The following is a 26,019-nucleotide window of genomic DNA, read 5'->3' as shown; positions in this document are numbered from 1 at the left end:
AAAGTTAAAGTTGGTTGCCCCCATTACAGAAATGTTTAATGAAAAACAAAAACAAAGAACTCATGAGTAAAAAAAAAGTCTTCTAAATCGATAGGCAAAAAAAGCGTTGTATTACAAGATTCAGAAGCTGCACTTACTCTTTACCCCTTTCTTCCCCTTTCGTTCCTTCTTGTACTGTTCCTTCAGTTTACTTATTAGTCCCTGGTCTACATCCCAAACCTCAGCAGTTGGGGACAGGTCATCTTTGTCTACATGCAGCATATTATTAAAAGAAAAAAAATCAGCAATTGGCAATGCAAGCTGTTGGCTATTTTCTATAATAGCTGTATAAGAGCATCAATACAAGTTCTTAATAAATCTTTAAAAGGTGCAGTCTCAGTTTAAAGTTCACAAAATACAAAAATCTTGTTGCACAGTTTTCCAAGACACTGTTTAATATCAGTTATACATTTGAAAATTGTATGTTAATTTGTTACTAAGGAGAAAGCAAGGTTTCGTAAGTATATTTTTATGACATATCAAAATATAGAAAAATTCATTGCTGTTCAGATATGATTACTGCATCTTTAGAAAGACAGTGTTAAGAAATTATTCAGCCAGTGTTAAACAAGCAAATAAAAATATTCATGCTGTATTACTCATGAAAACGCAAGCTAAGTCAGTGCCAGTTTATTCATGAAGACCACCATGCATCCTCTCACACTCATTCTACATGCACAGGAAAGAAATCTTGGTCCTATACATAACCAGAAAAACAAGCCTAATGAATACAGCATTTTAAATGAAGATTGATAAAAGTAATTCACACAAGTGAATTAAGCTGACATCCCACTGTACTTCAGCAGCTACACTGGAAAAAGCAATTCTGCCATGTCAGATAACTTTTTCCATTTGACAACTACTGAAAAGTTATTTAATGTTCATGAGGAGTCCCAAAATTTCTCAACTGTTTCAAACCTTTCTGGAATGGCTACAGCATGAAATGGATAAACTAGTTTCTAAGACAAGGTAAAGGTAACATTTGCAGAAGAACCTTGCCTGAGAAACGTCAGTCAAACTTGGCTTAGGCTCACAAGGGTTTTAGACATAAAATAACAAAACTAAGTTATTCAGTTCCCAACTTCCAACTATACCTACAATATCAGTGTCCCCATTAAACAGCAATTTTTGATATTATAGCCATTTGATTCATAGAAGCACACAAGAGGAGCCATATACAGCAGAGACAAAGAAACAAAAGCATTTAGGAAGCAAAACAGTAAAAACCAGTAGGAGTTAGCCCAAGTACAAATGCTTCATGGTGAAACATGACAATGAAAATCTAGGACATAGAAAAATCTATAAAAACAACATCATTCAGATAGGCAGAAAATGATAAAGAGAAACTTGATAAAAGAGGTGAGATATAGAAAAGGTAATGGTGGGGAAGGCAGGAAACAGAACGTGATGGGGAAATTTCAAGAACTGTTCTCATAAGGATCTGTGAGAAAGTAAACTGAAGAATTACATCTTCAACCAAACTACTGCTACAGCTACCAAAGTGCAAACAGAAAGGTCTCAACCTGTATGAATAAAATAGTGACAGAAAATTGCCACTTATTAAGGAAACACAAGAGGCACAAAAAGATGTCAGAATATGGCCAAACAAATTAGGAAGGAAACTGATATGCAAGCATACAACCTCTCCTCCCAGACACACGTAAAAAATGAAATTCAGTGAACAACTACAAACAACAGTCCAAAAAAAACGTTAACAAAATGAAAATAATGAGGTAGGTTCCAGAAATACAGAGAAGGATTTGACAGAAAACTAAAAAGCAGAACACTGGTAATAAAAAATGTAATGCTTCTGCAAAAGAACAACGACAAACAAAAACAACCAAAAAAAACCGAACCCAAAACATTCTTGCAGGTAATTCTGGGATGTTTTAAGAGGTGCAATGTACAAAACAAGAAGCACATAATTCAGTGACAACAAAGTAGGAGTAACATATCCAGTCTGTTGGATACACTGAAAGTTCAGGAGGAAACAATTGGAAGGAACTGGGCTAATTCAGTCAGAAAACAGGAATAAAAAAGCCTACAAATGAACATTCAGAAACAATGGCATTGGTTACTGAAACGAAGGTCAGAAATAGAAAACTAATTAAAATTACACCTCAGATTAAGGGAGGTCTGAAATGAATTTCAAAGATTTCAGGAAAACCTAACACCCTTCCTCTTGAGGAAAATACTATGTCTACACGTGTTCTTTTCAGAACTAAATCACATAACTGGAAGACTTAACGGAAGTCTTTTCTAGTAGTATCAAGTCACCCATAGTGGTTTTAATCCACAATAAATTGGCACGAGGACTCTGCAAAGGATCTAGAGCATCCAAAAGCCAATACCACTTAGCAGACGCCTCTTTTCCTCCTCTTAAATTTCATTTAAAAAAAAATCAAAGAGAACTTAAATTCCAGTCCCTCGCCCATTTAGAATTCCGTGCAGCTTGACCCACACTGTTTTGCAGAAAGAATTGTTGTGTTTCACACAAGAAAAAAAATATCAGTGATTATCATGTTAGACATGAAAATCATAAGCAAAATAAAAAGACTCCATAATGTGCAACATTTGTAATAGGTAACATACTATGTAACAGGTAACATCTGCTTTATTCCCTTTTGCCTGAGCATCCTTTTCTTGATACTGTTTCATTACAAATCATAAAATTCTATTCTGAAAATGAGCATTCATTTTTCAATGAAAAATGGCATATTTATTTAAAATTGCTTGAATTTGGTCATCTTTCACTACTTTGAAGATAAACAGATCCTAGTAAAATACCATGTGACAGATATCACAATATCTGAAAATAATTTAAGACTCAAAGTACATTAAATGAGGTTTTAATAAATAGGAGTGTGTTCGTAAAAAGGAAAAAGGAAGACTTCCACATTCAATGTGTTGTAACAAAAAAAAATATTTTTTTTGCACAAATCAGGGCATCAAGCTGTCTTTTTAATCATACTGATAACACTAATTCAGGATTCAGAATTTTCTGCACTCGATATGTGAAAGAAAGGTGCAAATTCAAAATCAGAACCTTGGCTTCGGGCCTAAGAACTCTCAGAAATCTGCCTGCTTGGCTAAATAAAAAGACAACCAATGAACCAGTCAAATAATACCATCTTTAAAGGGGAACACCAGGCAACTAAAATGCTTCTAAAGCCAAGTAGGCACTACCAAAACTAAAGGTTAAAATTTGTCTACTTTCATCTCCCAAATAGACATAAAACTGAGCTTGGAAAAAAAATAAAAAAAAGATTATTAACTCTTTGATACTAATTCCAAACAAACAACACTTCCTAATCCTTGATACCTTCAAAATCAATTTTTACAAGAGCGCCAAAGAAATTAATTTCACTTAAGCAGAAGTTTAAAGCTCCCTATCAGGGAAACGGAATACAAACTAAAATTCAGAAGTCAATTTAATTCAAATATAAAAGCATCAGAATCCTGGCCTTATTTAAGCAATATACACCTTTTGTTGCATTTTTTCTGGAATCAGAACTAAAACATGAAACAAATGGAAGTCTAAATATATTTCTGACAACTAAAATAACAAATATGAAAGTTTCAGAGTTCAACACATTAATAGTTAATCACCAGCATCACAGCCATCCACACATCCACACAACCTATGAAGATACTGTAACTCTACTATACTCCTCTATTTCTGAATTGGTTAGTTGCATCTTACCCCACTCTGTTCCATCTCCAGAACTTCGGGCTTCTCCAGCTCCCTCACCATCTTCAGCTGTCACTAAAAAATCAAATTCTTTCAAGGCTTCTTCAGTATCAGGGTCATCTGTAAGGTCAGCAGCTAAACCTTCATTACCAATCTGCAACCAAATGAAAAACATTTCTGCACTTTAACCACGAACCTTTACCCATTCAACTGTTTAAATAACAAACTATAGCAACTACGCTCATAGAAGACTCTGATGTATTTTCAACGTGAAATATATTCAAATCCAGATAGAATTATACCTGCTTACAACCGAATAAAAAAGGAGAGCAGCAAAGTTAAGTAATCATTAGAAAGAAAAAGAATACTGACACGAGGTCTAGCAACAAAAACAAAGCCATATAGCCTAACATTCACTTTTGATTTAGAAGGTATTAACTGAAAATTTTATTGATTTTTTTTTTTTTGCAACATGAAGATTTTTTACAAAGAAGCTTTAGAAACAAATTGTTTTCTGCCGGTCTATAATTCTTTTTTTTCCTTTTTTTCCTTTCCACATATATTTCTGAGCTAAACATAACTTTGGAAAACATTCAGAAGCGTTTCTGAAACTAATCTTTCTAGTAGTTCTACCGTATCTCCACCTTAAGGCTAGAGAAACAACTCCCTACCAAGGAATTGCTAAGTTTTATTCCATTCCACAGGTGAATAAAATCTCCATGTGGGTCTATTTTTCTACATGAGTTGCTCGATATTCTTATATTTTTGCAGAAAGACTTCTTTTTAAACAAGGTAAATAATGCTCCAATTATTTCTCTTTTTCTTTTAGTGTCAAAACAGAAGTGTAATGTCTTAAGTGCTTAAAGACTTACTTACTAGATGATAGAAGACTTTCTACTGCCATAGAACAAAGATTAAAAGAACATCTTCATCACCTATTTACTAGACATACAAGTTAATAACTAAAGGTATGGTGTAAAACCCTCCCTAACAAGTGAATCTAGAAGATTCAAACTTGCATTAGGCTGAGCTAATGCTGAATGACAGCTAAGCTATTTATGAAAATTCATAAATGTATTCTGTAGCATAAAATGCCATAGGCATTTCCATGCTACAGAATACTACAGAAAACTGTCAGTATGACAGTCCTAAATCAACCTCTCCTCATGAAGAAATCACAGCGACTGAATTTTCTAGCATGGAATAAAATAAATGACAATTTCAAGCATCTAGAGGAAAAGATATTTCCCTTTAAGAAGGATTTTTTGTGTGCAAAACAATATCTTAAAATTGTTTATTACTTTGTGTTTCTTATTTATCCGGTGCTTCTCTTTTCCTTCTGCAATATCTTCTATCATGTCACTCTCCTCTTCTTCATCACTATCATCTGCATTTTCTAAGAAGTTAAATGTTTCAAGAACATCACCAGAATTCCTACAAAAAGAAAAACATTAACAAGGAGAAAGTTTTACTTGCTCATGAGATTTTTGGAAGATTAACTAACATTAAACACAATGGCTGTCTGACTCAAGAATTTTATAACTAGCAAACAACAAGAAATGACAGCATGAAATTTCTACAGCAGTCTAATTGTACATGCTACACCAGTCAGCAGTAACTTTCCTTAAAACAGTTAATTCCAAAGTGGTGCTGAAGCTGTATTTAAACCACAGAACTCTGCTTTCTATGCAAGACTATCAATTCCACTGAAGTTCATAATCATTTGTAGTCAGCTACCCTTGCAGTGTTCACAGACTCAAGAGTGTGAAGTTCTATGTGATCTGACACGTACATTAAAATATCTACATAAACTTAAACTTCATGCACTTCTCACCTCTTCACTTACCTTTTGATTTCCTGTCCCTTTTGTTTTGATGAAGGAGATTCGCCCCCATTGAGGATTTGTTCTAAGTTCTTTGTCTCTACTGAACCATTTGGTTCTGAATTGGAGAGCCCAAGCAAAGACCTTACCCGCTGGGAGCGTACATCCAATATCGTATCTGTATAACCTACTTCCTGAAGATACCTAGTATGCATTAAGAGGAAAAGAAGAAAGCACATTTGATGGAAAAAGGAAAGAAATCTGTATTGACTCTTAGAAATTAATGCTGCTATAATGCATTTTATGAAAAATAAGCTTCATCTCTACCCATCTCAGAGGAAAAAGCTCCACGTACACTGTTTAAAGCACAAGACTACAAACTCCTACATCATGGTCCACCATCTGCCCACCTCAACTATTCCATATCAAAAAGTACGTACAGCTCCTGAGATCTCAGGAAAAAAGTGTGAATACATCAACAGTCCAACGACATTACTTACTGTCTTAGTAACTGCCTGCCTTGCTTCCAGGTCAGTTGGCTATTTTGAGGTACTGCAGGAACCTCCGTATCTTTGGTTTCTTCTGAAAGATAGCATCATCAGCTGTTACTGGCTTTTGGAAGGTGTTTTGGTTTTTTTGTTTGACAATGAATATTTATAAAAAGCAATCCTTAAATTATTTGCAGCCTTATGCAAAGTTTTCTTTTAATCAAAGAGGGTTATTTTCCCTGTGCTTCAATTTTCTGTTGAAGCACAAAGCAAATAATTTAACAGAACAAAGTTAGTTCTCCACCTATATAAAAGCAGCTGGAAGAAATATTTATTTGGAGAAAAAAAACATGTCAAGCTTCACACAAATCCCATGTGTTTACTGTCAACAACTAAAATCTTGAGTCCACTGCATTTTTACTAAGGCAGAGGCTATAAAATATGACAAATTTAGAGCTTAAGGATTAAACCATCTAACTCCCACTGCTATTTAAACATATACTAGAATTCCCATCCAAAACATCAATTGTGATCTCTAGTTTCATCTCAGGGTAGAAGTACCTGAGATGTGGCACTTCTGAAGTAGAAACAAACCAATGCAGGGAACTGTGGACCAAATTAGTTATTAAACTATAAGCCAACAGTAAAACTTTCCAAAGACTCACATTACAATAGAAGCCATATTAAATTATCCTTATTAAACAGACCTGTTACCAAAAATTCCTTCCTTTACCTGCAACACTGTGAAGAGTGAATTATCATTATAAAGTTCATAACTACACAGTAAAATCTAATGCACTCCGAAGGCAATAAAGATACTCTCTTTGGAGAAACTCTCTGGACGTTTTTCCTTAATTTAAGATAAAATGAAACCCAATATTGTTTTCCAAGCCAATTCAGCAACTTTTTCTTCTCCCTATTCATTCTTAATAAAAAGCTAGCATCTTGTAGCAGTACCAAACAATGGTATTGATGATGATTGTTGTACACTTATACTTCCCCTCTAAATGGATGCCGAACTGACACATTAAATCTTTTATATCAGTGATTTTAAAAGTAGCACGAGAAGTAGTAGCTTAATAAGAAATTCAGCAACCATTTCAAGCTTCCGTTGATATTCAGAGTTGTTTCAGAAGACAAAAGGTCAATTCATTATGATTTAGAGATCAAAAATATTTACTCAATATTGAACTATAAAAAAAATCTTAGATGTTTTTTTCTCTATAATGTAGTCAAGGGGGAAGAAAAGGAGAAAGCTACAATGAGCATAGCAAATCTAGAATAGTATAAAAAATCTGTTCTAGAACAGGTCCTATCATAAAAGTTACCTGATTCAAAAGTTGGCATTTTCAAGTCACCTTGGTTCAATTCTGTGCCATACTTCAATTTATGATATTTTGCCCTGAAAAAAGCATGCAAAGATTTAACAAATTAGCACAAGATGCTTTTATCAGCTCAAATATTTTCCTACTCTCATTTAAAACAACCATATTAGCACAACACCCCTTATCCAAATAAAACTTATAATAATTACAGTATCATAAAATTATTTCTATTTTTTCAAGAACACAATTTTGAGAAAGCCTTCTTACAATTACTCACAATTATCAAACAACATATAGGTGAGAAATCAGTATGTTCTCCAATAATTTGTTGTTTTGTTTTTTTTAAACACGTCAGGTAGGTTCATTTATTTATCATGGATGATGTCATCAGCTTTACTGAACAATCACACTATGATGAACGGATATCACAGGTAGGGATCCCTACCCATTTGCCACGTGCAATTCCTCTTCTGCTCTGCCTAGCACAGAATGCTAGCTTCCCCCACCACGTGTAGCTTTACTGGTTTTCTCTTCCCCAATGACTTAAGGCCTAACTTCCAATCCCTGCTCAATCCACGTATGCGAGCGTGCCCTCTGCTTCTTGTCTCCTAAGTTCTTAATGCCTATCCTCTCCTTTCACATCAGTTTTTAAAAACTGGTCTTGGTGAAACTTTTCCCACAAAGGTACCCGTGAACCATCCCAATCATCTTCTCAGCAAAGAATGCCCACCAAGTATCTTCAAGCTCCCTTTATATCCAGGAATAACATCTGCACTATCTACACTAATACCCTTGAATTCTCTAACTTCATCCTAGACCATTCACAGCTTACTTTTTTGGTGCATAAATTCCTTGAAAATAAATTCTCAGAATTCAGGAAAAGGAACTCTAGATGTTCCACAGTAGAGAAAGAACGCCAAAAGAAAGTTAGCAAAAGCACTTAGCATTTTAAAGACGTTTCTAAAATATAGCTAGCTTTACACTTCTAAAACAAATATTTGAGTGAATCACATCCAGTTTCCACCAATTTTAAAGACTGTCCCCAAGCATGAAGACATTAGAACTTCCTGGGAAAGAGTACATAACGAAACATGCTGGACAAAACCAAGGATATAAAAAAAACTACTTTTCAAATAGCTGATCCACTGCTGGAAGTTTTTTGGGGTTTTTTGTTGGTTTTTTTTTTTTTTTCTCCAAAATCCAAGATAAAATTTCATCTCAATTGCTGATTGATGTAAGTGATGGTATAGAAGACTTCTAAGAAAATTACAGGAATTTCTGCCAAAATTGCAGGCAATTAGGTGCAGTCTTACTAACAAGCTATCAGTAGATGGCACTATTGATCCTTTGTAGCAAGAAAATTCTGCATTTTGTAGCAATTACACTTCCGTAGCTGAATAATCAGGCTGACTATTAAATACAAACAGGCTTTTAAGTTACTTGAATTCGACCAAATTTCATCCATCTACTAATAAGACTAGTATATACTAGGTGCTCTCTCCAAACTGAGACAAAGCTTTGTCCCACCCTGTAAAAGGGCAGGGGTGTTCCCAATAAAAGTGCATAGGCTACCATTTATGAAGTACTGTAGTACATTTGAGTTAAAAAAAGAAATTAGAAAATAAGTAAGAAACTAAGTAGAATGAAATAGACTAAATGTTTACACAATTCATAAGTGAAGTTAAAGCACTGTAATTACAGAGCCAACTTAACTTTTTTCAATTAAGAGCCATTGCAAGTAATGTTTTTGAGTTCCATTTTGTAGCTACAGTTCCAAAGCATATCCAAAATACTGTTGTCACCGTTACTTACGGAATACAATGAAGTACTTGATCTAAAAGTATACTAATAATAAGCCACTACAAATAAAACATTGCTTCGTGTAATTAGACCAGTTTCATCTTTCACATCACATTTGATACTCAACTTCTTTTTTACAGGAAGAAATACTCCTCCTTATTTTCCACACAACCAAAGCTAAATTATTTCATACCTTAAAAAAAATCACTAAAAAAGCTTAATTGTTGTTTATGAATCGGCAACATTAGTTCACACACCACACAGCAACTAAATTCTGCAAGAGGACTGTTTTGAATACTCACTTGCTACTCTTTCTCAAGCTAAGTTTCCATGAATGAAGAAATTAAGAGAATACAGAATGCCTCTAAATGAATTTAATTGTCTGCTGCTATTTAGCCATTGAATTCTACCGTCCAACTGCGAAGACTGGAAGTAGCTCCAACCCAAAAAACACAGTCAAAAAACAGGCATAGTTTTGTCTACTCAAAAAGTATTTAAATTTAATCACTATGTTAATTAAGCTTAGAACAGAGTGGCTCAAAGTATGCATCAGAATAAGTCTGGTTATGCATGCAGAGTGCCGCAAAGACATACCCACTAGCAACGAACAAAAAAATCCCAACTCATATACCTAATTTCAGGCATCATATTGTTACAAAAATTCATAAGCTGACCCAAAACACTCCAGGACATAAAAGTAAAAATAAGAATCTTCTGTAAAATATTACATTTGTTATATACTCGGAGGGAAATACTAGAAATATTAAACTACTCCAAAGCTACTATCGGATTTTATTTACAAACTAATGTCCTATCTTATGTACTTGGAGAAACCATGATATTCATCATAGCTTGAATTGAGCTGGTTTTTTACTCCCTATAATTTAACATTTCTACATGAAACTATTTGACAGCATAAGGAATTTAGCAATAGAAGGAAAAAAGTGAGAGAGGAAGTCAGGTGCAGTACTGAAAACTGTTCTCAACGTTGCTGAGATCAGAAATTTTTTTATATTTATTTTTTAATCTTGGGACTGGTTTCTTTTCATTTGCTGTGACAGTTTTGCATGCAGAACACCAATGGCAAGAAAAAGCTAACTCCTATCACCCCAAACTCTTAATTCAGTGTGGCAACAAAAGCTAGTATATCATTCTTAAATGACATACTAAGAAATCAGTAGCTGCTTGCTCTCCTTAATCAAATCACCATACTTGCACAATTAGATACCCTCAAACTACTGGGAGTCGGTAGCAAAAAGTACGAATAGCTTCCTCGTTGCCTCCCACTCATTCACCAATCAAAGCCAGAGTTTCAGTTCCTGTTTTTAGCAATCTTCATGACAGTTTTGGCTGAGACTTGAGCAAAAATTTATCTTTTGAAAACTATGCAGCATTGGGTTGTATCGAGCAGCCACAAGAACTAAAATAAACAGTATGTTTCTTCTGCTCCTGCTGTACATGTGATTATGAATTTCCTCTTCATTAGATGAATTCTGGGATTTCATGGGAAGTCAAACTATGAAGATAGTTCCACTTCAAGGGAATGCATCAATGAGGCTTCACCAAAGCCAGTGGCTTCATATTCTACATTCTGTTATTGTGTATTTTCACACTGCAGCTCTAATTATCTGTCCTGTCTCTGATTTATCTTAGTAAATAGGCAATCCCCACATCCTTACAGTGTATATTTGCAGCATCTCCATGTGCAGCAAACAAAGAGTTTATCACTGCATAACACAAACAAACAAAAAAAACCTAAATCAAACCCCATTCTACTTCAACTGTTCAATGTTCTTTTAAATGAGGAGTACATCACCTACTCATCACAGTTCTCATCTGACTGGAATCCACAGTCACTTGCACCTTACAGGCACTTAAGTCTTATACCAGTAGGAAACTCTAGTTACTTTCCACCCTGAGAACAGAAGTGAACAAAGCAGCTCCTTGCAGCCTATTACCTCACCAGAAAATACACAAGGTGCTGTTATGATCTGCCATATAAACATACACTATGTTCTGAAGTACACCTTTACACAGGATGTTTCATACACAAATATGCAGACATCTCTGCCAAAACAGTAGTTTTTGATAAGAAACTGCCTCATCAGTTGTTTTTGTACTGCTTAGCTACTTAAAGTACTGATTTATAATGTTAACTACGTTTAGACTTGGGCAACTAACCAAAAATGTCATAGTAATACATAGTTAGGCCTCATCTTGGCACTTTTTCGTTTACACTGAAAGGAACAATCCCCACAAACAAAAATAAACAAAGGCTGACTATATTTTTTGCCAGATGCTTAACAAGCTCACATAGTTGGATTTGGCTACATTTTTAGAACAAGATAAAATTAAATCAAAGAATTTAGTACATTACTGAAACTAAAGGCATGTGACAAGACTGTCTCCCTGCTTTTGGTCAACTGACATAGACAGCCAACAAGGCACTATGAAATTTTGAAGGACATTAGCCTGCATGGAGTGAAACGAATATTTAATATAAGCAGGAGGGGGATCAACTTTTTACACTATCTAATGATAGCACAAATGTGACAAGCTGGAATGACTTTAAACCAGAAGGGGGGAAATTTAAGTAAATTAGACATTAGGCAGAAATTCTTTACTCAGGGGGTGGTGAGGCACTGGAACAGGCTACGCAGAGAAGTGGTGGATGCCTTGACCCTTAAAGTCAGGTTAGACTGGACTTTGAGCAACCTGGCCTAGTGCCTGTTAGAGAGTAGCAACCCTGACCAAGGCATGGGGCTAGAGCTGGATCGTCTTTAAGATCCTTTCCAACCCAACTCATTCTATGATCATTTTTATAACATCACGTTAATACTGCAGAAAATACACCTCTACTGAGAATATCACCGTTTAGTTCAAATAATACTTTTCAGTAACTGTTACCAAAAACTCAGGCAGTTACCACAATGTGGTGATGATCAACCACAAAAAACAGTGCATGCAAAGCCACTGTGCTTTACACAAAGTGAAGGAACCCTTCTTTCTAGTCTGTAAAGTCTTGAAGGTCAGATAAAAGTTTCAGAAATACATATACATACCTTTCTTGTTTTAATGCATATTCTAACATTTTTATTCTTCTCACTAAATCTTTCTTCAAGTTTTCTTGACCCTTTCTTTCCCCTTGTAAAAATGCTATCCGAGCCTGAAAACACAGACAAAAAAAAAAATCATTTTATTTCATTCTGTTCCCAAAACAAAGCATTAAAATCTGGCACAGAAGAAAAAGGAAAGTAAAACAAAAGAGCAACTGTTTTGTAAGAATCACTTTAGTCAATCATTAATAACAAAAGTATTTCTGCCCAAGAGATCGTATGTTGGTTTTGGATCATAAGAGTAATTTTTGTTTAGTTGGACTTTTTTTGCACTGAAATACAGCTATAATATAGTCAGAGAAAGTACAAACAGGAATCATTGTTATAAATGCACATCTTCATCTTATGACATTGCTAGCACATATTCTTTTATGTTTTCTTCTGAATGTGAAGCCACATACGTACTTTTAAGTCATTTTGTTTTAAATATTATTACCTTGAACAAAATAAGAAAAAAGAATCAGCCAAAAAAGTCACATACAGACTTCAAAATAACTATACCAGAAGCAGATTTATTTTACAGATTCATCTTTTACTGATTATTGAAGACAGACAAAAGTTAGAATATCAGGATTGCTTTTTTATGTCATCCCACAGGAAGCAAAAGATCTTGCCAGTGAAAGGGGATGGAGGGAGCTGAGCAAACCCAGCAACTGTACAAAACAGCACCTATTATCCAAATTTTAAAAACAGTGTAAAAGTTACTCCAACCCAACAGAAAGCAAACAGTCTTCTGAAGAAAATTCTAACTAAACATAATTTGCATTCCCCTAGTATCTAAAGCAGCCAATGACCGGACGGCTCCACAAACCCAACTTGTTAGCCTTGACTAAAGAAAATGAGAAATGAAAAAGATTAAGTAAATAATACCCTTATACAATAATATACAAAGTAGTAACAAAATCAATTAGAAAATAAAATGTAGTAATTAGTATGTTACACGTACATATGCTCAGCATCACACTTTGAAGTTTCAAAACTACCATATCCACACAGACTCTACTAATAAAAATAACAACAGAAATAAATACTTCAAAAATCATCACCTGAGTATGGTCACTAAAGCTCTTATGCTCCCTAACTCAATAGTACACGATTCTTTCCCAAATTCAGACATTCTGTGACAGTTTTCACACCTTCTACCAGTCTTCTTCCTTTGGATAGCATCCTTTTACAGCTACTTGCCAGACCTTAGACACCAGGTGCAACTGCTCAGCCTTATTTTGCCCTCTGTCTGCAGATAACTGAGAAGAAAATACTATTATCTGCCTCTGATATGCTCACAGCCAAACTATCTCCTTTTTCTGGAAATAATTTTGGATACATGGTCACAGATAATTAAGCCTTCATACTTATTAGATAAAATTCGCCTTTAAAAAAAGGCCACTAAAAAGAAATCCTTTATAAACAATCACATTTATATCACTCTTCATAAGGTTCAAAAGGTTTAAAAGAAAGGTTGACAGGAAAGAATACACTTTTTAAAGTTTGTCATTTATGCCAGTAGTAGCAGACATCTTCTGGCAGGCACACATTTAGCAGTAGGGAACTTACTTTTTTCCCCCCATCTCCACTGTCACATGGTTAAAAACTAATTGTGTGGATAGCTTCAAAAGTTAAGCGTTAAACATCAAGAAATACAATAGATTAATTTAGACTTCAGGGATACTGCTAGACATCAAGGCCCTCCATACAAAATTTAGTAAAACAGATTAACTTAAACAGATTTGCAATTAAGTTCAGCTAATTAACTTCTTTCCTTGAGCCCAGAATTAAGCAGTGAGTGAGGGTTGCCAAAACTATCAGTTGACATTTTGAGTAACATTAAGCCCCAAGAACTAACATTTGATTTCCCAACAGTGACTTCTTGGAAAATCAGTAAATCTCAAGTTAAATAAAAAAAGTACACAGATGTCTCCCACAGTTGTACTGATTTAAGTTCCATGCACAAAAACAAACACTGAGGAAATATTCCCTACGTAATACAGGTTTCAAACCTTAAGTATTACTTTATTTTGAAAGGATTCTTCAGAAAGTTAGGTTTTATTAGATTTATGACTGTTAATGACTGACTAATTCCTAATTAGGAAACAAAATGACACAGAAGAGTTTACTACTCACCTTCCCTCCTTCCCCCTTACAAGAAAATTCTTTACATTGTTTTTAAGTGAATTGTAAGCCTCTAGGTTCACAAATCCACCTCCTCCAATTTTTGCTCCCTAAGCTGGCCTGACGCTGTTGCTTTTGCAGACATACATTAAGTCTAATGAGGAAATGTTTATTTATTTTTTTACTCAGTTCTGAATTACATCAGTTTCCTGACCCTATTCTGTAGGGCCATGGGAGTACTTAAGGCTGGCACAAAGGGTACAAACAGGATACCAAAGTAGCTGACCACCAAATCATAACTCATCCAGCACAAATAAGTCCCAAACATGAGTAGAGACACCAGGAAACTCAGAAGATGAACTTCCCCCCCACAACTTATAGCCTCAAATAAAAATCTATAACAACATCAGAACGCATATAAAACAATGTTTCTGTATGCAAAAATATAGTTTCCCTTGGCTTAAAAAAAAAAAAAAACAGCTGAATTTAGTTATGTATCATTGCTAGATTTCCTGTCCTTCCCCCCACCACTCATACCCCCCCATTCAGACAGCAGTATGCTTCAAATTCTTTAGTTATAAACAAGAAGCCTCTTTTCCAGGGCAGATTCTTGTACTTCTAATAGACTATTTTCATATTTATAGTATTTTCCCCATCTCCCTGATATCCACTATTTTTCTACAGAAATCAGTGACACTTGGTAACTCCAAGATCCCTCCACACCTTGGCCTTCATCAGTAAATAAGAGTACTATCACATGAATTTGCTGAGTTTTCTTATGAAAGCAAAATTCAAAGAGCAATGAGAAACAGAATATTTTGTGTTTGTGCAAGGATGCATGACATGAAGCCAAAACACGGCAAGGCAGAACACAAGGATAAAAACAATTACTAAGCAGACACCTGAATAGTACAGAACCCATGAAAAATAATTTTGTTTTGTTTCATTTTTAAATAAATTGGAATGCTCCCAAGACTTTTAAGAATTAATGCTCTGCATTTCATATACTAGCTATAAACCTGCATTTTATCACTCCAATCGCACAGAAAAGCCTGACTTCAAGAAAATCTTCACCCTGATTAAACTTACTAAGAGGGAAGTTACTATAGCATTCTGGGCAGGTAAAAATTACATACGCAAATGAATGGTCACTTAATAAATGTTACATAGGATTTCAATAAATTTCATGAGTTCTGATACACAATTATCAACCAAGAACTCAAACCTAGTTTGATCTATCAAGGAGGAAGAGGCATGGAATATGAATTAAAAGGTAAAGCATGCAACATTGATGAAAAAAATTATATGTTTTTGCAACACTGACACTTTTTCGTATAATTCAGGCAATCAGATTCTAATGAATTTGCAGGGTCACTACAACATAGGGTCATGTCCCTATTTCAGTTTCAAGCACTGGTAACTCCCAAAGAGTACTTAGTAAAAAAAAAATAAAAATAAAAATAAATCAACTGTATGTAAAGCAATGCACTAATTGCTTTTTACTTTTCCTTTCTTCCTCCTAAAGCTCATTCAGAGGAAGGACCAAGACCTGCAGGATTTTTGAAAGAGTAAGACACCGAAGCAGCTTGAATGGACATACCACAGCACACTTCAGCGCGTGCTCATCCTACTAGGGCATGTAATGTGGTTCAGAACAATGGTAAAAAAAAAAAAAAGAAGACATCACATTTAAGTCACATTAGACAAAAAAAACTTGACCCAATCTTCACTTTCAACGTTTGTTATGCTGAAGATGAAGCAGAACAGTTTTGGAAAACTAAAACATACTGGGGAGGTGGAAGATTTGACTCATAACAATAATTCAGAGGTGGACATGCTTAAATAGCTATGGATGATCTAGTTCCCATCCACAAAAAACAAAGTGAACATGACAGGTCAGCACTCATGCTCTACTTTCAGCTAATGTAGTCTGAAATACCATTGCTTTCAAAGCATATAAACAATCATACATACAAAAGCAATGAATTTCAGTATATCCAGAAATCTGATAATGCTATCTTTGTATTTTAATTACAATGAATCCTTAAACTGTTAACTAGACTTGGGCAAAGAAGAGCTAGACTACTAATAGCTGTATAGCATTTATTTAAATCAAGCTTTAAATTGCAAGCTAAAGTCTCAAGTAAGATTCTCACTCTAAGAAGCTGAGCAGTAAGACAGGTGCTGCTGTTCATATCAGGACTGTACATGTTCCAATAGCATAGCACTTCAAAGTAAGTTTGCACCCAGAAAGTTTTAAAACACCTGTCATCTTCCTGAAAAAATATTGCATCTCACTTCACCCTACTGGCATTACATACTTCTCAGCAAAAGTTATCCATTCCACTTCAAGGAGTGGCAGCCCAGAGAAAGCTGCAATAGGAAAGCAGGCATTATGTGCACCCAGATACACAGAAACAGTGAGAGGTACAGGGTTAGAAAGAGAACAAATCAAAAATAAATCACACAAACTCTACATATGAGCTGCACCACGAAGAAGAGTAAACTAACACAATCCTACTGAATAATTAAATCAATTTCAGGAAAAATCTCAATGTCAAGCTCACTGTTACCATCTACCTATGGTAACAGAACAATTCACCACTCCAAGCCACAGTGACAGCACACATGTCCATGCATGCCAGCACTCCTTCCCACACCTGATAATTTTGGCAGGCACTTTATTTTAGCATCAGAACTCCTGCACTAACAAATCTGCACTTTGCTTTTTACCTAAAATGTAAATCAACAAGAACATCAACAATGCACGCAGACCCAAGATCCAGTAATTTTCAGTTGCCAGGTGTTAATAGAAGTAATTCTACCTTTAATCAATGGACAGCTAATAGGAATGCCTTCAGGCACTGGATTATCTAACCAAGCAACAAACTCATATTCACCTTAAAAAAAAAAAAACCTTTCATTTTTAACCTCATAGTTAGTCTATCTTCAACAACATCCATCTAATTTTACCAAGAAATAACCACCTTTGTACAAGCATCAATTCAAACGCCATCACTCAGATAATCCAATAGCTAACAAAAACATAAGCAGGAATAATATTTCTTACTACTCTTGAACTCTTTCTTCTCCATGAAGAGTCTGAATATCACGCTTGCTAAAAGAATGCAGTCACAAGGGCAAAGATCTATCAAACGTGTTTGAACAGAAGCTCCCAAGTCTCTGAAGCAGACATGTTTCTAAAAAGCGTTTGAGTAAGCTCAGCAAACAAATGCAAACCATGTAGATATATATCCACAAACTAAGCTCTCCTTTCAATTAGGGCTGTTTGAATACATATGCATCCTTCCTATGGTATGCATTTCCTGAAGATCAAGTCATGCGAAATAAATCCTATGTCTATTTTCACATCTTACATTCACTTTGCACCACCTTCTAAACAAAAAATTGTAATGCTGATGTGACTTTTACAGACAAAAGTTAACAGTAAGATATTAAGTAGTTTGACATATCAACACATGGCCTCTCCCAGTGGGACTACTGAGAACTCTGAAAACCTCAGTTATACATTTTAATCCATCAAGACGAAGGTTATTAATGCCAACATTCTAACACAAAACGTTTACTACATTTATCTCTAGTCAGTGTTTACTTGTCAAACTAACAAGGTAACTCCACAATATTCACAATAAAAAACTCGAAGTTACCAAAACCAGCATAATCTAGCAAAAACTATGACATCACAGTACAGCACGTATTTTGAAGACACATACCAACAGACATCAATTTATTCACAACGTGTCCTGTGCAAAGTAATGCTAAAATAATCCCTACCTTTTTTACACATCAGTCTCCCAAGAATTTTTCTGCTCAGATCTCAAAGTTCATTTATATACGCATTTGTATTTATATACACATACACCCATTCCACGATAATCAGAGATACAAAACAAATTATTCAACATGCTCGCAGCCTTCTATATAAACTTCTACATAAACACTGATAAAGGTGCTAATCACAAGTCCACAACTTAGAATGCAATACGCTGCAGATTCCAACAATTACAAACAGATGTCCAAGCTCAGACAGAAGCACAGAGCAACTGCAAGAGAACCTGAAGAAAGTCTTTTTTCAAAACCAGCCATCAGGAGGTGCATTTAACACCCCCCCCACCCCCCCAGACAACTAAGCTGCTGTGCTTTGATACAGGCTATGAGTACTTTGTGTTTCTATTTTAGTTAATAAATAGAAAGGATACTGCCTTTTCAAGCAGAAACTAGTCACGTTGAGTACATTTCATCTATTAGAGCACACACTGCACTTACTTTACTTCTAAGACAGACATTTAATACCATGAACACACAACATTTTACAGAAAAACTGACATCAACCAAAAATACATCTATAAATTCTGTCTTCCAAAAGAAAAGTTAACCTTCAGGCTTCTCTGATAGGAAAATTGGAGTACCCAGAAAAGATTATTTTCAAACCAACAGTGACGCAAGTAAAATCAGTTTAAAAATTAGATCATTTAAAGCAGTTCAGCGTTTTGACAGTCTGTATTTCATTCAGTTGCATTTGTACTGGATCATGTCTGACAAAAGCATTTTTATTTTTAAACAGAAAGAAACCTCATAGTTCTACAGGTAGCTTAGTCTAAGGGTCCAGTTCTTCATTTAAGAGTGATAATTAAGTTTGTGTGCTCTTCCCATCAAAATTAATAACACATTAGATTACAGATTAACACATTTTTGAACTGATAACATACAGAAAAGATTCCTCAATGAGAAAGGTGTTAGGTTTTGCTTTTGTTTTTTAAGTTCAGTGCCAGTCTGTGTCACACCCCTTAAACTAAACCATTTTCTACCTCAAAATTAAAAACTTTATGAATACTTCCAACCCCCAGGGAGAGATCAAATTAGGCTACCTCTCAAGACTAACCACCAAGACTGAATTCTAAATGGATCATTTTGAAATGTTATTTAATCAGCTTTTTTCTCAAATTTTCAGCATTCTCAAAATTAATACAAAGAAGTGGGACATTATATTGCAGCATTGCCCTTGTCCATTCTGCACGCACCACAAGACAGGAATCATTTCCCAGTTTCTATATTTACAGCTTCCATTTGTAAACTAATAGATCATTAAGGGTTTGTTTTGTTTTTTGTTTTTTTTAACAAAAGTACTGATTATTTTAGCAAAACTTCATCCTAGGACGCAGTTTCTCATACTATCAGTGTCATTTGTATTTTCTACATTTCATTTAAACTGCAGGGCAATTTTTTTTTTAGTATATCCAAGATACAAATAATGTTTTCCTTCCATAGAAGCTACCACAAGCACTAAGACTAATTATATACTGATGGTAACATCAAAAGAAAATATTTGCTAAAAATTAAAGGCATCTATGCTGTCAACATCATTATACTGGTAGATTATTAAAATGGAGTTACACTGTTAAGTTATGCTGTTAGTAATTAACAGCCACATTAAGAGATTCATTAAACACCTAAGACTAAATAGAACTAAGACTATGCCCTCTATAACTCTTAGCTGTAGTACAAGAGCACACAGATCAAAATGAAGGTGTACATCTTGTAGCGTGACAGTGACAGGCACTTATAATCACCAGAGAGTGAAAAAGGAAGGGAAAAAGTCAATGTGGCAAGCATCCTCGAGGGCACACATTTCCTTTTCCAAAACCAGGAATATCCACTTTCTACATTTACTAATACAGAGTGGGAAATCACCGTCGACAGTAGATCAAACACAATGAACTAAACTAACTCGTTCTAGTGATCAGCACTTAACACCACTGCTCATCAACTCAGTAACACATTCCGAGGGGACAAAACAACAAAAAAAAACACACAAATTCAGGTTTTAGCATATGAGAAGCCATCTACATATACACAGAAGGATACAACAAAACTGAAGAGCTTTGAATCGTAAAGTCAACAGCAATGTTGACAGCGGTAAATTTAAATATAATCATATTAATGGGAAAAAAAAAGAAATGAAAAGTTGAAATACTTCCATACAATACATATGAAGTATAGCATAACACATTTTATGAGGCACCATAGAAGGTTGAGTAGGAATAGGTATTTTGCACCTCATAAACATTAATCTTGCCTCATGGCACAGAACGATGCCAATGCTCACTAATTTACACCACTTATCAGAGAGGGAGCAGCCAGCAGCCCTGCCTTCTGCCAACTCAACTGTATAAAGCTTGCTAAAGCTATGAAACAGAACGGGGCTTGTAAAACTTGCAGACATGTTTACATTTTCTCCTTGAATGCTTCCAAATGTTGAGTATGACTCACGCATTTGGTCACTACAATTTCATTTATTCGAGATCACAGAACAAAACACCTGTATACCAAAAACCCGAACAAATAAATCACTCTTATCTTGCAAAAAAGCAATTTAGCAACTCTTCATGTGTCAAGGGAATGAAATGGTCTAGTCTGACTTACAGGAACTTATTCACTACTTTCTCATAGTGTACTATATGAAATACAAGCAAAAGCACACAAGCTGTGTGGTGGTAACTGTACATCAAGCAGAAGATAGTATTTATCTGAGAAGATTTAATTCTGAAATTAATTATTTTACACACACAACCCACAGATTTAAGTACTAAAATTTAGCATTCTCTACCACATTACGCTGACCACTAGTAAAAAGCTTTTTTTTTTTTTTAATTAAGTAGTGCTGTATGATCATCAACCCCAAATTTGTTAGCAGTTAAGGAGAGAGCACAGTTTGGGAGAATACAAACCAACTTAGGAGAACAAAAGAAACTCGACTGCAAGTGACACACTGAAAAAAAGAGATAATCAGGAAGCATTTTATACATCTAGAGTTCCTTAAGTTCATTCTCTACTTCAGGATCACCTGAGCTAGCATTTGGAGAAGTGCACTATTTCAGAATGCACACACAGCACAAACAGACACAAACATACATGTGCCAAGAAGGACAAGAATGCACGTATCCCTCAGTAACATTAAGTGGTATTTAACCCTGAAAAAATATATTTTGCCCTTAATTTCTCACAACAGATTCATGCTAATCAGCTACTCCATCAAAACACTATAATGGTAAACAAAGGCCCTCCAGACTGCTTGAACTCACACTGGAGATTCAGGAATGGTCCCTAAAAACATCCAACTTCATAATTAGTTCTTAATATGTGCTGGAGTTGCTCAGATGAAGCAGAAGGTATAATTAAACAGTATATCCTGCTGAGCCATTGCTTAGAATAATTCAAGAACAGCCTGAGTGCCAGAATCTAACACTCATATGCAAATAAAGTTTTAGGGCATACAAATGTCCTGAAGACGTGTTAAATCCAGTCTTATCAATTAGAAAAGAGCTTGTTATCACTTCCACCATCTCCTTAAAATGACAAAATGATGAAGAACACGACTCTATCTTAACACATGATGTCAGCATGTAAGAAATTACTAGGTACCAGGTACTTCACAAAAAAGAACTCCCCAAGCTAAGATTTCTCACAAAGTCATTAAATATGCACTGAAACTTTAAGTAATTCTCCACCGAGAAGTTCATAGGTTCATAAGGTTGGAAAGGACCTACAAGATCATCTAGTCCAACCATCCTCCTATCACTATCCCTACCCAACTACTAAATCAAATCCCTTAGCAGTCTTACATGCCCTGTCTAAAACAATGCTGCATGTAAAACTCATTGGAGAAACTTAATGAAATAACAGCCATGCACTCTGCTGCTAAAGAAGAGGGATTTAATCCCAAATAACTATAAAAGAGTAATGATCACAGAGTAAAATCTCTTTAATACCCAGTGCTGCCAGAACTACTTCGGAACAGAATTCCAGAAAAAAAAAAAAAAAAAAAAACCTACCAAATGCCACACAGATCAATACTTTCACAAACATAAACCCCACAGCCATCCAGGTATGGTCTCATAGGTAGCTTAGTGCCCTAATTCTTTCGTTATGCTCACCTGCCTGTAGGAGGTAAAATCTTGGAAGAATAATCATGAAAAAAGTTAAAGATCTAGATCAATTTCTTAAAAAAAAAAAAAATTATTGGAAGGATTGGACAAAAAGTAAAAGATTTAAGAATTAATCCTAAAAAAAAACAAACACAAAACTACTTTAGAGCCACAATATTTCAATTTTATAATGAGTGAAACAGAAGATTAATAACATACCTATACTGGCAAGACAAAACTTTAATTCTACTTATTTTGAACCTGTCAAGGTATCTTTCATGGTAAAAGGTAGCTGCTATACAGCTGCTATAATTAAAAATCACCCCACCTCTGTATAGATTATTCATACACAAAAGGAAGCAGCTCCAAATAGTCTTCCTTTGGAAGCCTTGCCAAGGAGCCTAAGAAGGCAGGATGCACCCTCAGACACACAGAAAAGCAAGCTTTCAGCTCCATACAGAGGCACCTGAAGTTCTTCCAGGGGCCTCTAACTCTGACTGAACAGCTTTTAAAAAACCACACTTCTCCCTACCCAAAATATACAGAATTCTCAAACTACTGCATTAAAATGTAAAAGGGACCTGAACTCCACAACATATGTGGCTGTTCTCACTATCAGCTTGGAGAAATGATTAATGACACAAAGTATCTGGTTTTGAACTTACATACAGTATACTGACGAAAAGTTGCATTATAAAACAAAGTTTAACTATTTGTACAGTGAAGTATATAAGCAAACAACATTTATTTACATAGAGGTACTTCAGCAAATACCCCAACGACTGGCACAAATACAAGTCAGACATCTCCAAAGCACACGTTACTTGCATATCTCATGGCATTTGCAAGCGTTCCCAGGTAAGATCATGCATCATCTTCTCTCAAATTACTTCATTCCATTTTCCACTAGTGTTGATCAAATATTTTTAAGGAGTGTTTTAATAGAGAAGTTTAACTTCAGAATACATACAGTAAGATGCAATGAAATAGTTTGTCAATTACACATCTTTTCCAACAGAACTTTTTATAGGATGCGACACATAAACAACGCATGCAATTAAATTACACAGTTTGGCAACTTTTTTTTTTTTAATACTTTTGATTTTGTACCTTACTTCCTTAATGTCAACTGAAATGCAGTGATTCTTCATGATTCTGAAAATAATGACCACCCTGCAACCCTTATAACTTCCTTCACTTCCAATTTACCATTAACAAAAAGTGCTTGGCAAAAGCAAGGAAATGTCTATGCTATCTGAATAACTGCTCCTCCAATAGCAAAATACTCTAAATATTTCTGTTCTATTGCTCAAATAAGTAACAAAAGCAAAACCAGGTTCGTGCAGACAAGTGTTTCAGCAACTGATCATTGCTACACTTTGTAAAAGCTTTGAAAAATGAAGAAACACTGCACATACTCTGAAAACTTTCTCATCTAGTTCATCACATTTACAGGTCTAAAAAGCATTTGTAAAATTAGATAAACTAGGAACCAAACATCACTGATGCTGTCATTTTATATTATGGAACATGTATTAACAAACATTAATCTTTAGTGCATTTCAGTAAGAAGAATAGAAGGATACATACTGAAATTGGACATCCTGAGAATCGATGTTTCTTATTTTCACTATTAAAAAACATCTGGAAGCAGTATCTGCTGTTAAGTCTCTCTCAACACATTTTAGTACGATTTTAAAGTACAGACAGCACCAGTTTTATCTAGTTCAGAAGATTGGAAGAAACTGCTTTACTTAATTAACAACTCAGATCTGGATTCCATTTAAGTATATCAGCCTTCAAGCTTACAAAGAAAATGGAATTGACTGTTTTTCCTGGGTACCTGAAAAACTGCGGGATGATCCTGTGAAATTCCTTGACACAATATTATGTCATACCCCATTAAGTTTCTGTAGTGAACTCCAAAGTGCTTTCCCACCAACTTTTTTTTTCTTTTTCTTTTTTTAATGCAACTACGGAGCCACCTATATATTTGATATGAAATCTGTTTCCTTTAGGAGGTAACATCCTACCAGAGAGGCTCGCTTTAACTCCTCTAAGCATACTGGACATAAACAGACAACATGAACTGAATGTTTATCAGTATAACACTAACCACCATGAAGGTCATTACACTGACAGATCGAAATTTCAGCTGTGATTGCACAATATTGTTACACAGAGAATCATCCTCTTTTTAGTTTGCAGAACAGATTCAGCCTACTCAAGAGCTTAGAACACCAAGCTATGTCAGATATTTCCTTCCTATGCAACAGCGAGGAAACATTGTTACTGTGGCAGTCGGTATTGCAAGTGAAAGGGAAAGTCCATTACGGTTTAAACACCGAAATCCAAGTATTTGACTTTTCTATTCTTGATGCTGATCTGCATAGGTTTGGCAAATAATTCACACGGGCAGAATAGACACATACCTAAACAGTTTGAAAAGACAGTGAAAAACTATTAGCATGTAAGATTCAGAGTCTGACATGCACAAAGACTAAAATAGGCTGGTACAGAGCTTCTACAGATCCAAAGGACTGAGGCTCAGTTATTATAGCTGTGGTATGAACATGAAAACAACAAAGCAACTTGCAGTTGAAATTAATTAGAAAGATGTGTACCATACGAAAGTAGAACAAGAGATCAAGAAGTTCATTACAAGATCCAAGAAAGAAAAACAAAAACTTAGTGCAGATCATACGCCCACCTGCCTTGACCCTATTTGTAAAGAGGGCTCTTAATAGTCACGTGAAAAAAAAAGGAGAGGTAGGGAAATCACTCAATAACTAACATTGGTTTCATACTGTGGATAAAAATCTCATTCTTCGGAAAAAATGCAAGTTCGGAGCAGGGAAATAAAACCACAACATATTGCTAAGTCATTTGGTTTTCCACATACTTTTCATAAAGCATCATTTGCAAAGTTATCAAGTTAACTTAGGAAGGAACCTTTAATTACTAAAGAAGGAAGAAACTACCTGAACGGGTGAGAGTTGCATCAACAAAACGTAATTCTTATGCTTCTTGCTTCCATATTAATTACTACAGTCATGCTACCAATTTTTTTTTTTTCTGTTCAACTCACAAGGCCCCATCCACAGATAAACAACAGTCATAGTGGCTTCAAAGGGAAAAACAGTTGTTCGGGGTCCAAAATATCAGGGCTTTATTAGTCACAGAATAAACTGGGACTTTATTACTTGAGTTGCAGGACCAAAAAGTAATTATACGCTATGCACATACATGAAAACCATAGGCCTGGTTTACATACACATCTTCCAAAAAATCTTCAACACAGTTCTGTATTGAACTTAATCACTATAAAGGTTGACAACTAAAATGCAAAGGAAACACACTCTCCCTGTCTCACTCCTAACCTCACGTCTATCCTGGGCCTCTGAAGTTAGAAAAAAAAACACAACAAAGAATTCTCCTTATGCATACACACGTGACAGTGAGCAAGCCTCCTGCTTCCCATGACCTGACACACACAGATAGAATGGAGCAACAGATCCAAAGCCAGGGTCACCACTAGGATGGTAGATTAGTAGATTAAGAAATAAGCAAATGAAACATTGTGGCTGTGGATGACAAAAGACAGTTACAAAGAAAAAAAAAAGCAACAGACTTGGCAGAAACACATCTCAGTATCTAGAGGCCACATGAGTTCACACCAGCAC

General features: G+C 35.2%; 1 protein-coding gene across 5 annotated transcripts in view; it reads right to left on the bottom strand.

The window, feature by feature from the left end:
* The window catches only part of STRN3 (striatin 3), a 53,324-nt gene that overhangs the window by 25,168 nt on the left and 2,137 nt on the right, over positions 1-26,019 (bottom strand). For 2 of the 5 annotated variants that reach the window (XM_065753679.1, XM_065753704.1), the window contains exons 2-8: positions 12,228-12,331; positions 7,369-7,442; positions 6,053-6,134; positions 5,577-5,756; positions 5,032-5,164; positions 3,743-3,884; positions 138-248 (exon numbers count right to left, since the gene is read on the bottom strand). In XM_065753679.1, coding sequence (XP_065609751.1) covers positions 138-248; positions 3,743-3,884; positions 5,032-5,164; positions 5,577-5,756; positions 6,053-6,134; positions 7,369-7,442; positions 12,228-12,331 — 826 coding nt within the window. The remainder of the gene's footprint in view (positions 1-137; positions 249-3,742; positions 3,885-5,031; positions 5,165-5,576; positions 5,757-6,052; positions 6,135-7,368; positions 7,443-12,227; positions 12,332-26,019) is intronic. The other 3 variants (XM_065753696.1, XM_065753713.1, XM_065753687.1) reach the window with 2 other exon arrangements.

This window comes from Cyrtonyx montezumae, unplaced genomic scaffold (assembly GCF_038088225.1).
Source record: "Cyrtonyx montezumae isolate F1298 unplaced genomic scaffold, pur_monq_1.0 scaffold_10, whole genome shotgun sequence".
Classification (NCBI taxonomy): Eukaryota; Metazoa; Chordata; class Aves; order Galliformes; family Odontophoridae; genus Cyrtonyx; species Cyrtonyx montezumae.
The sequence above is the reverse complement of the archived record's forward strand: the minus strand, read 5'-3'. Positions and strand labels throughout refer to the sequence as shown.